General features: G+C 44.3%; 1 protein-coding gene across 1 annotated transcript in view; it reads right to left on the reverse strand.

The window, feature by feature from the left end:
- The window catches only part of LOC144954614 (unconventional myosin-Ie-like), a 112,093-nt gene that overhangs the window by 18,807 nt on the left and 80,783 nt on the right, over positions 1-12,503 (reverse strand). The window contains exons 19-21 of the mRNA XM_078885074.1: positions 5,963-6,107; positions 5,167-5,281; positions 2,802-2,971 (exon numbers count right to left, since the gene is read on the reverse strand). Coding sequence (XP_078741200.1) covers positions 2,802-2,971; positions 5,167-5,281; positions 5,963-6,107 — 430 coding nt within the window. The remainder of the gene's footprint in view (positions 1-2,801; positions 2,972-5,166; positions 5,282-5,962; positions 6,108-12,503) is intronic.

The raw sequence follows: 12,503 nt of genomic DNA on the forward strand, positions 1-12,503 counted from the left end.
CACGATGGGAAAAAAACGACATTTCAAGGAAGGCGTTCACAGAAAGTGTACAAGTCAAATCAATGGTACAGTACGTTTTCCCACGAGTGGTACTAAGCTAGTGATAGGAATTTGGGAATTCCACATTCCTATGTCAGGGACCAGTAAATCCATAAAATGGTTGCCTTCCTTCAAAGTGGTATTCACGAGGCACGTAAAAATTCAGCTCGATTCAGAATCATGATTGGATTCAAGAATCGATATTTGTCTCATTTCTACCAACTCGCTTATATCATGTCCCACACGTCGAGTCCTGTTTTGTTCACTCAATCAGCCGATATGTAAACGTAGCATGAGCATATAATTTGCATCCATTGTTAATAGATTCTCAAATGTACAATTCAATGCATTTTTCAGAGCATAAGAATCAATTTTAATCGATGAATCGTCAGCGGGGTCAGCTACAAGATCGCGTGCCTCTGCATCTTTACTCTCGGTCATCGACCGTATCTTTATTCACTCCTGTCGCCCTGCATGACAGCTCACGGTGGAACTCTCCGCAGCAGCACGACTTACAACCTCCTCCTCTCTACATCAAGGACTAAGACCATCACTGCCAGGCGTCGTTTCTCCATGCCAGCCCCCTGCCATCTGGAACACCATCTCGCCGCACATTGACAGCATTCAATCTACACCGACTTTTAATGGAAATTTAAAGGCCCCAGCTCCCTCGCCCGGCTTTCGAACAGACACCGGGCTTGGCGCCGCACTTTAGAGTCACGGTCATTCACGTCCGTGAAATATCGTGTGCATTATCAATGTTATTCTTATTATTAGTATACACGCCTCGTCCTCGTTATTATTGACTCCAGAGGAATGATGGGATGAGTAGACCCCAACCACAATTTTAACTCACAACTTCTACTTTAATTCTGGGCCAAGCGCTTAACACGCATAAAAGCAGACTTAAATATCTTTCTATCACCAATTTCCATGTTTTTTACAACATTGAGGCACATTCTGATACGTCTGTCTGTTCTTAACAAAATTTATGGGGCAAAATTTGAGGCAACAAGATATTTGATAAATAAATAAACAATTAGAACTCATGTTCATCTCTCCACATAAAAATAAAGCTGTTTTTTGTCCATGAGCATTTAGTCTTTTCAGAACAATATTATCCTGCGGGATGTGTTTAAACAAGCAAACTCCAAACCTGTTTTGACTTTCAGGGTCCTGTCAGCAGTCAGTCGTGTTAAACAAACACCACTGGTTTGCCAGATGGACTTCAGAAATATTAACTTTTATTATGAAGGGATAGAGGTCTATTTTTTTTTTCATTACCCACATTGATCCACAACAAGTCATATTACGTTTTATAACAACTTTAAATATTGTTCAGTAACAAGGCAGAGTGAGATGACCCATCTTCTGACTGTACGACCAAACCCGAGCGTTTTTTCAAGTTGTTTTAGTACCCTTACAACAGAAAACTTTCTACACTCTTTTATAATATTTTAACAGTGACATTCCACCAGGTCAAAAGATAAACACAAAAACTTGCTGCTTCTCCAAAAGGCTTATTACCATCTGCTTGACATGATGCTACCATTTTCAGTTCACTGAAATCTTGTTTAATTCACTTGCGTCAAACTTGTGTACTGTTAAATTCATGTCGATTATTCCTCCCAGTGACTCTTCTTTTCAGTGCTTGAATAATATACTTGCACAACATAATGCAATGCAGGAATTACATTCCGTTTTACTGCAGTGTTCAAGACCGGCAGAAGGAATGGTAATCGAGAGATGGCCTGATAAAAGGGAGATGAGATGAATAAATCAGGGCCAAGTGTGGAAGGAATAAATGTTAAGCACGTAAAATGTCACGTGGCATAAAATTCAGGACAATGTCCTATATTTAATCCAGTGGCCCGATTGAGCTGTATCAGTCTATCTTGATTAACGTAGTTAAAGGAGGACAATTACATATTTTTTCTTCTGAAATTATTTGTAGGTGGTGTCTAAGTTTGGGTTATGAGCGACCATAAATCACGCTACGAGATTGGACAGCCATCCCCTGCTGCTGTTGCTGGCACGGTGGAGGGGACCGCCCGTCTGTGATTCACCACCTTCGAAGCGAGGTTGGTGGATCACGGAAACATCACCACGTGTGAGACGACCAACCCGCAGGTCCATAACCACCTGACCACGGACCAGTGCAGCAAGTAGGTTGATAAGCTGGAGTGATCCTCTCACATTCGTGAGTTTTTAAGGGATTTCGGTTACACCTCAATGCAAAATAAATATTCAACAAATTATTTGAGACACACTTTCTAAAACTGTAAGCCAGAAACCCCTTCAAAAATCATTATAGCAGTTGAGGCTTTTTTTAATAAAAGCATGTATTAGAATTGCATTTTTATTACGGGTCTTTAACATTCATTTGACCACAAATGGACACTTTGGTAAGTTCTTACAGAATGTAATAGCGAGACTCGCAGTCAGGAGTCTGCGAGCACAAATCCCGGTCTTAAGTCAACTCAGCCCATCATCCTTCGGGGGTTAATACAATATGTACTAATTTGTAGATAGCAAATGGCAGCCATCCCGCAGACACACCGTCCCCCATCACGTGAATCAGGAATTTCCACCACCGCTTCGGGGGACGCTCGTGACTGCTCGTTCGAACAAGGAGACCACTGTCTTGACGAGGCCGGTCACATCATCCAGCAGTGGATTCGGAATGGGCGATGGTCGAGGAGAGAAGGGCCCACCCCCGCAGCTGGTGTTAGTGCGGCGAGAGGGTAGCGTGAGGCCCGTACCTTGAAGCGGCGGTCGTACTTATTTACGCTGTCGGCAAAGTCCACGCGGTCGCGTTTGCCCAGGAACTGCCGCAGCTCGGGCCTGTCGTCCAGCCCCAGGTAGTCGCCCACAAAGTTGCGATTCAGACTGTTCCTCCGTCGCTCCTTCTTGTTCAGCAGGATGTCTGACGCTGCGTGGGGTTAAATGGGGGGAGGGGGTAGGGGGATATGACATACAATGGCAGAGAGGGACAGGGTACAAAAAATATAAAGGTGCAGAATTTAGTTTAAAAAAAAATTGGACCAATAACACCAATTACATGGTTAGAGGGTGTATAACTCACAACTGCAATGTTGCCATGCCAAATCTCAAATAGAGGTCGACTCAAACCACCATAATCCATACTCTATCAAATGGCTTCCACTTTGCGGAAGGTCAAGAGTCGAATTTACACCACTGGCTCGAGGTCACCGACAGAGATGAGCAACAACCTCAATGCCCATTTAAGGACTTGTTTATGCCATCGGCATCATGTCCCGAAGCTAAGAAACGTCCTTCTGGAACTTCCTCACTCGGCCGAGCATCGTCATCACCACGTCAGCTAATATTCCTGTGACATGATGGCATGTAGCTACTTTTACAGTGACTTCAATGGGCCCAGACCACTCACTCATGCTCTTTAAGGAGCCGTTGTCCATATGTCAATCAAACAATATAGTATATATATGTTAGCCCCAAGAGCCAAAGTAAAACTAAATTTACCAGGTCCTTAAGCTAGGTCCAGCTGCCAGAAAACTCAAACATAACGGATGGCTTTTCCCGTGCAGTGATCGATGGCTGGGCTGAGATGAGCAACTCTCTCTCTAGACTTAAGAATCAGGTCTCTTCGCTGATGGAAAACCCACAGTCTGACACGGGACATTATAAGCCCTCTGAGCCACACAGCCATGTAAAGAATTCTGCTTCCTAATTGCATATTGACAGAATCTCTTTTCAACACTATCTCATTTGCTTCTTCATTACTCCGTACCTAACTCTTTTTATACGGTATCTCATCTTTTACACACACACACAAGCACATCACGAATTAATAACAAACAATATGCTTCATAATGATCCCCTCACACACGCATATTAAGTAGACGCCTGCTGCGAGGATAGTGACTTACCACTCCATGATTTAGCGATGGTAATTTCATACTTTGCTTGTATTGTTTCAAAAACAATTCGGCTGTAATGAGCAAATTACAATGAATGCACATTGCCTGCGAGTGCACGGGAACCACAGGGTGGGGTGGGCGGGCACGGAGGGAGCTGCGAATTTACCTCGTCAAAGAGCATAAACCATCACGCAACCTCCGGTCATCGTCACAGTGGCTTTTGGATAACCATCGAACAAAAACGGCCACTGCATTGCGGGCTTTCAGATGTGCTTCTGCAGCCGTCTGGAACGCTCTTCCTTCTGATGTTAGGAATCCACTGGAGCTATGCACTATTAAATATAGATTGAAAACGCATATCTTTCGAACTACTTTTTGTGTTTAGTATGTTGTCCTTCCCGCGCACCTCGAATTAACACGGTTGGCTACGTACGGTTTGAATGAAGTTCAAAATGCATACATACATTCATAAAAATGATTTTGCTCAATTCTCAAAAGTCGTGATGTATTTCACACCGCAAATGCTACGCAATAAATGTAAACATATTATCGCCATCAGAGCTCTTTTCTTAACACCATTAGACCAGGTGGCACGATCCATCATGTATTTTTATTTCTTAATCATGCATGTTTGTGTGGTCATCAATAGTAACATTGTAAGCAGTCTTGTAAATCTAACATGTAGGTACGAAAAATAGTAAAGCCGTATTGCTAATGTAGGCATTCGTCATATAAATATAACATACCCTTGTGTGGCTGTATAGAAGGAACAATGCCGTCTTGGATAATCTATTTACTCAAAATGGCAGTGCATAGTTTTTTTTAAATGCATCAGCCAGGGTTTCATTTGAGCACCTTAGCTAGGTAGTCCTATGGATATCCTGGCTCCCGCCATAGCAATATGCAATTTCCACCAATGATTCAGTGCCACCGTAGGTGACGAACACAGCCCCACATGGTATTTAATAGTGACGTGATGTCAAGTGGATGCACGTGCACCATCGATGTTAGCCAAGGCTAGGAAATGAACTCATGTTTCCGGCATCACAGTGCTGTGTGCTAAGCGCTATGTCCACCGCTTATCCCACGCTCCTGCTGACAATGAATAACTGCAAATGCAAGACCAAGCTTCAGGTTGCAGTGCTGTGGAGCTGCCACACGTTGGCTCTGCCCTCACGGGAATGCCGATGCTTTTTTTTGCGTTCCGAGCAGCGCTGCAACTCACCTTCCTCCCTCATCTTCATGTACCGCTTGTGTGCCACGTGTTTCCTCCACGCCTTCTGGATGGCACGTGCGTAGCCGTCGTATTTCCGCTCCCGCATCTCCTCGAGCAGGAAGAGCTAAGGGGAGCAATTATCCAATCCCCACCAAGCAAATAAAAAAAACATAAAACAAAGATAAAGATACCCCCTCTAGTTTCTGTTGTGACAAGTGCTGTTAGCAAGGACAAATGAGGATGGTATGACCAGCGCCACGTCTCTCCGACTTTGTCCCCACCCCCCAAATTCTGATGTTTAAGCATCGCACCAGTAACTCATTCAAGTCTAAGCCAACCTAGGACAGGCCCAAAACCAGTTCAGAAATTCGTCACTGATGTTAATTCAGATGTCAGCTGCCACGAATGTTAGCCATGGCAGGTATCGAAGTGTAGCTAACTGCTCTGCTACCACTCCCCGCAACACTCCACCCACCTAAACACCTGCACATACGCACAGCCAAACATCCCAATGCAGGACCCTCACGGAAATAAGTCTTGAGATTCAATGAAGTTGGTCAAATGAAAGGCATGCCTATAAACATTATACGATTACTATGTGCTGTCAAGGTGCGAGGTTCAGAAGCACAGTGGCGAGAGGGAGCCGAGCAAGCAGGAATAGCAGAGGGAGTGGAGGAATTGGGAGGCATTGGAAAGATGCAGAGAAATCAGAGCGTGAAGAAACATCGAAGGAATCGGAGGTAGGAGAGGAATCAAGTGGCAGCAGAGGAAATGGGCGACATCGGATGGAGGGGGTCCACCTCACCGACTCGGGTGCCTTGACGAACACCTTGGAGCGCCCCATCTGGTACTGGTCGGGGTCCATGTTGACGGTGCGCAGGAGGAACTCAACCCCTTTCCGCTCCTCGCCGTGCCACTCCGGCCACGTCTCGCGCGTCAGAATCGCGTACCTGCCCACCCCGCAACGAGGCGTCAACTATGTCGAGCATCCAACGATTCGTCACGCTCGAAGTCACAAGCCGGCGAGTTTTGTCGACAGACCGCGCTGCTTGCAAGTGGGGCTGGTGGCTCACGGACAGATTTTTACTTCATTAAAACAAGATTCACGGAATCCAGCACCTGTGAGCGGGGTCGAGCCTGGATTTTGCTTGGGTGGTTGGCCACCAAGCATAACAGGTGTTGTAGGCTGCAGAGGGCAACGTTGTTGTGACCTACATAGGGCAATGCAGCAAGATGCATTGTTGTACTGTATGCATTTGCTCCCACATCTATGCTCCCCCCACCTTCCCCAACTAACATTGATCAGCAGAGTAAAATATGGTCAAATACACCGTCCATGACCTAAATGGTGTGGGGAGGCACTCACCCAACAGTGGATGAATAAAACATGGGCTGTTCAAGTACAAAAGTACATCAGACACCCACCCACCTAGGGAGCAAGAGGGAGGTAGTCGATAGGGGGCGGTACAGCACATACCGATCGTCACCCATTTGTACTAAGATTGAGCGTTGTTGCTTTGCATGTATTCCATTTATTATCCCTATGTAAGTCTTGGTAAGTGTGAGTTTTCTCTGCGCCCTGGGATTTTCTCCCACGTGTAAATAAACGCGCAGAGAAATTGGTCAAATATCCCAAGCAGGAACCTTGTAAGTAAAACAAGAGTCCTAAAAGTCAGTTAGGCTTTCCTATTAAATAGAGAACTACTGTATGGGGATTAGTATAGCTACACAATTTGTTTATTTAGGTTGTGGCTTGGTGTTTCTGGGAGCTGGAATACCCATGTTAATATACACAGCCAACACCAATGGATTTCTGCATTCTAATCCCAGGCAGATGCCCAAGATTAAACAGTATTGTGGAGTGTAGTAGTTGTAGTGGTTTGATCAGTCAGAGTGTCTCCCCACCTCTTGCTGTAGTGAACATTGAGACATACTTACACCTCTATCTGTGGCCAGGAGCCACTCGTGGACACTCCACATTCCCATGGTGGAGGCCATTCTTTCCAGAGGAGAAACATGGCTGACATTTCTGAACTCGGTCGTCATTTTGTTAAACTGATAGTGCGAGCAAACCCTGGTTTGTTAACAGTGATATTCGATTTACGGGATCATGGTGCCTACCCTGACAGCTCACTTCAGTCTGCAGGTGTTAAATAAGGAGATTTCGCCTCCTTACATCTTCACTTATGTAGCACAATTGGGTTGTATTGTTTGTTAAATAAAAGGCCCAAGTGTAGAGCAACGGTAACCAATACACCAATCACTGCGATTCATTTTAGTGGATCTCGAACAGACTCCGCGATCCATCACAAAGCTATGATGTACGACCAACAATTACCCAGAGTTTACCCTGTGAAATATACTAAAGCCAAAGTCCTAGCACCATCTATTGGTAGACGTTATATTTATTTAATGCCCGAATTCTCAATCCTGGTTTTTTTATTTGCCGTCGGCCGTAACAAAAACTGTTGTACGCTTATTTTAGTTTGTTCCGAGATCCGCGAAAACAATCTTTTCCCATCCACCTGTGGATCGCAATCCACGTGTTGTCCAGCATTGGCGTAGACAGCCAATCACGCAGATTGGTCTCCGACGGTCTTACCAAACACGGCACTGTGTATATATTTGCTAGCGTTTATATTTCTCTGACAACTTATTAAGCAGACATAAATTGAGTGAACCTTACTATCAACGGCACAAATAAGGAGCTTAGTCTAGAGATTGTGGCCAAATTAACTCTTAAATGGATGTCAAGGATTAGGATAAAATTTCAGATTTATTCCCAAAATGAAGTTTTACCTCGTTATTGAAGGGCCCCACTTCATGCCTCCACAAGCATTTTACAACCAATTGCAATTGTGAAAAAAAAGTCATAACAATGTGACTATAATTATTGTACATTTACCGGTTCTGAAATGCGAAAAAAAAATCTGTTTCGCAATATTTTGTTGCCTCATCCGCCACATGCAAGTGCATTGTTTACATAGCGCACGTGACCGTCTATAAATCTCTGCCTCCCCAAATACGACAACTCAGTCAGTCGCGCACAATCGTATCAAGGGCAAATGGTGGGGGGGGGAGGAAGACCATACAAGGCCTTTTTGACATTGCACGCTTCACCACCACACGGGAGCAGGAAACAGACAGCAATTCAGCAGCTCCAGCCTTCCGACTACGTAACGCGGGTCACCTCTGCTCGTCAAATCCCTGCCAGCTGTACACGTTCCAAGAGAAACTCAAAAACAATGCATTCGGCCGGCTTTGCCGTGGCACCGAGATGCTAAACGTTGATTTAAGAGCCACTGAGATACGTTTTTTTGTGCTGCTCTTGACTAGAGATGCTGCCTTGGTGTAAAGGTTAACGTACTGGACTTGCGACCTAGAGGTCGCCGGCTTGATCTATCAGCGCCACAGTTGAAACAACGGGACAGGCTCCCCCACCGCCTGTCCGTCCAGCAGTATATGAGGCCAACAAAGTCGATGAGTAGGTCGCGCATGGTGTGCGTACTCGCATCTCTTCCAAGATATCTGGCCAGCACTGGAATAGTCGGTCATAATTCCCTCTTGAGGAACTCTCTAGAGCTCCCTCTCGTGGAGACCCTTCTGCATAATTAAATTATATTTAAAAAAATTATTTGAATTCCAGAGCTGAAAATTTATAATAGTAGTTTGTTGCCAGCAAAAGTTTATCTGTGTAATAGGCCTTGTATAAAAACTGCTCAGTGATTGTTCAGAACTGATGCTGTGCCTCATGACATGATGCCAAAAGCACAATTGTAACAATATTTGTGGGGGAGAAAATGCAAATCCTGGTTGTGGGGTCAACTCAATCCTTCAATCCCTCTGTGATTGATGTCAGGAGTACCATTTAGTACGTTGAGTTAAGAGTGGTTAACCTATTGAGGGAATGGACTGGATTTTAACCACCAACTCTGGCAAGCACTGAAGAGGCCTGTGTGCATTTGAGCATCAGGACACTTTTATTTTTTAAGATCAGACTGGAGCCCACTTATACCAGCCAGGAGAGGAAATGAGACATCCAATCTGCCAGCTGTCTGTGGAAAACTTTAACCACGTGGATATTCGCTCAAACATCTTGTGCCATCATTACTTCTACAAAATCCATTCAAGCACTACTAATTTAAGAAATTACACAATACAAGGCTTAAACGTAACCCCATGACAGTATAGTAAATGTTATTCTACAAGGACCATTCGAGATCAATCTGGACTTTTTCATTCTGGATAATCACAAAAAATTACACGAGACCAAAAGTTTGTGGGAGTGCTCGTAGCAACAGATGCCCAAAGTAGTCTGCGTATGTTGAAGGTGTGGTCAACTCTGTATCGTGGACTGCGGAGCAATGTTGCGCAATTAAGATTCTGGTAAAGGTAAAATGCCAAACCGGCTGAAATATATTGCAGGTTTGCTGAAGAGAATTATTGATGTTTTGTCAAGAACATAGAAGGATTATGAAGTGGTACAAATTGTTGCAAAATGGATGCGAGTGGGCAATGGATGACGAACGTGTTTGTGCATGATGCAGCGTTGTGACTCGCAGAGACTGCGTGTTGAGCTGTTGATTCGGAGTAATTGCAACATGAATTTGTATGGGACTGCCGCAAAACTAGCAGTGTTGGAAGTGTAGATGCCATCATTCGATCGTACCTGATGAGGAGATGAGGTGATCATTGAATGAAAAGGAGAATGTGGTAGTGGATGCCCTCATTTGGTTAGATACATGTCCTAAAGAATGCAATGTCTCTAATTTAGGTGTTACAACACCAATCGGAAAAAAACGTATACATGTAGCTGGAGGATCATTGAAAAATAAGTAAAGTTTCATTTACTTTCCTTTACATTTTCGAAACTAAGGATGAATGTTTACCTTGAATGGCCCACATACGTGACTCTCTCTGTGGCACTGAAATGCACATGTGAAATGTAAATGATCCAAGCACATGGTTTTCACTCTGCTGTGTTTATGTTATGCCTCTTTTTATGGCATTCTCCATCGTGCCAGTTATGGAACGAGGCCTCAGCCGGTGAGAAAGGATCGCACTGTATCCGACATTGTACACCTCAGCTGTGTATCCTTGTAAATGTTTGATCAAATAAATAAAACCCACAAAAAAAATCAACGTTTCACATGAACGACTATTCTCTCATACAAGCTCTGTTACTGGATGGCGCACTTTCAATGTGTTGATTTATTTATTTTAAAGCTACACATTTGAGGTCATGGTAAAAGACACATGGCACCGAACCTGCTGCTGATAGAAATGTTACACCTGTGGATTTCTGCTTTAAACCATTGAGCCCTTTGTCAATCGACTGTTAGATGAAGACTACCATATTCCACGCCGGCTATGAAGCTTGTTTGACTATGCTTCAACATGCTGGTCAGTTCAGGTTGATGATGGGATTGGTTCAGGTATCATTTGCTTGTAACACCAGCCACAGCTGGGAGTCAAACTCAAGTTGTCGGTTTGCTTCTCATGTCAGCCACAATTAGGAGCCAAACGGAGGTTGTTTTGGGCTCACAGAGTAGTGCACACACCACTGTGTCATCACTCCATTGCCAATGTTTAAATATCGGCAAACTATTCCTTTAATAATTTATAAACGCCTGTTTAAAAATATTTTTCCTTGTTTAGGCCACGAAATGGAAGTACAACAATGGACTGAGGTAATCCGTGTGGAACTATGAGTGATATCCCCTTGAATGTGTTCGTTTTCTCTAGGTACTCCAGTTTCATCGCACATGCATTTAATGGAACTCACTAAACAGTAAATGTGACTAAGCCTCCTGAAAAAATAGTCTTGCTCTGCTTGGTAAGTACAGAGCATTATTATTTTTTAAATGTCAATGGAGTGACAGCACTTTCCAAGAATCAGCACTGACCATCTCTCTCACAGGCTGAAGACGGCTATCACATCACGGGGCATAGCTGACGTCATTTCAGTTTCAATGTGTGTGCGTCACATTTTCACAACAGCTCCTCGCATTAGCACAAAGTTGATTCCTATCCGGAGCCAAACATCGAATGTTGGGCTCAAGTTTAAATAGTGGGTGGTGTTTGCTACAGTTTCCTATCCTTAGCATGGCTCACAATTAGACAATTGTGAGTTCAAATCCCAGTTGAGAGTCAACTCAGCCCAGGTTAATGATAGAAGTATAACTTTGCGGGAAGCCAAAAAGTGGTTATTCCATGGAGAAATTGGCCTCTGTCATGGGAATGTGGAATTGTCACCACTGGTCCAGGAACAGCCACTGTAGATGAGTGAAGAGACACTTAGACATGATTTTCACTTTCCTGTAAAATTCTATGAACCCTTAACCTACCACAAATTCCCATTTGTACCACCCCCACCCTGCACAATTATGTAACATCTCCTGGCATTTCAGTGGCTTCTAATAGCACTGCAATCCACAACTGCTATCATGCATGACTGATGTCAGACTCCATTATTGCTTCTGTTTGGATATGTATGGACATGTTCAGAAGCTAGATTGCAGGTGCAGCAAACAAAGTGTGATTTTTGTATCGGTCATTTAAGATATGAAGTTTACTTGGTATGATTATTTTACATGCGAAAAAAATGTTACATGTCTGGTTGATTTCTCTTTTTAACTATTTACCCTTTTTATTTTACCAGGTAAAGCCCACTGAGCTATTTAGACCTTTTTCAGAAGCAACCTGGCCACAAATGATAGCTCAATGAAGGGACTTATCACGTGGAAATTTATATCAGCCAAATATGAGCAGCATAGTTCTACCCAATTTAACTCAAGACACCACTTACTCTGACAATTTTGCAAACGTGGACCACCAACTCAATCATATAAATTACCATCAACTACTATCCAAGCTCCCACACATTCCCCAACCTTCCTCCCTCATACTCTCTCCATCTCACAGCACCGCGACTGCCACCACCACCACCACCACCCACCCCAGAGACATCTCCCTCCCAACTCCACGCTCCACGAAAGGCAGGTTCCACCCTCTGCCCTCCTGTCAGGGGGCAGCCAAAATCAGCAGGTAACCAAATGCTCGCGCCCTGTTCACACGGGCCCTTTTTCCTCCAGCTGCTGAGAACCGCGGCATAAGTTTGCCGTGTGCCATTATGCAAGACGCCCATGAATGTGATGCACACCGAGCTGCTTTGTTTAGGCCCGCGGGCGGGCCAGCGTTGGAAGGGGGAGGTCGTGACTAACCGCCGAATGCCAGCGGGGTTAAGCGCCTTAAAGCGGTGCAAACTGTGTCTCAATTTCACACTCTTGTCCGAATACTTCCAGCGTGAGGCACGCAACAATGAGGGGTTTCTCACAAAGTGTTTG

Source organism: Lampetra fluviatilis, chromosome 3, assembly GCF_964198595.1.
Source record: "Lampetra fluviatilis chromosome 3, kcLamFluv1.1, whole genome shotgun sequence".
Lineage (NCBI taxonomy): Eukaryota > Metazoa > Chordata > Hyperoartia > Petromyzontiformes > Petromyzontidae > Lampetra > Lampetra fluviatilis.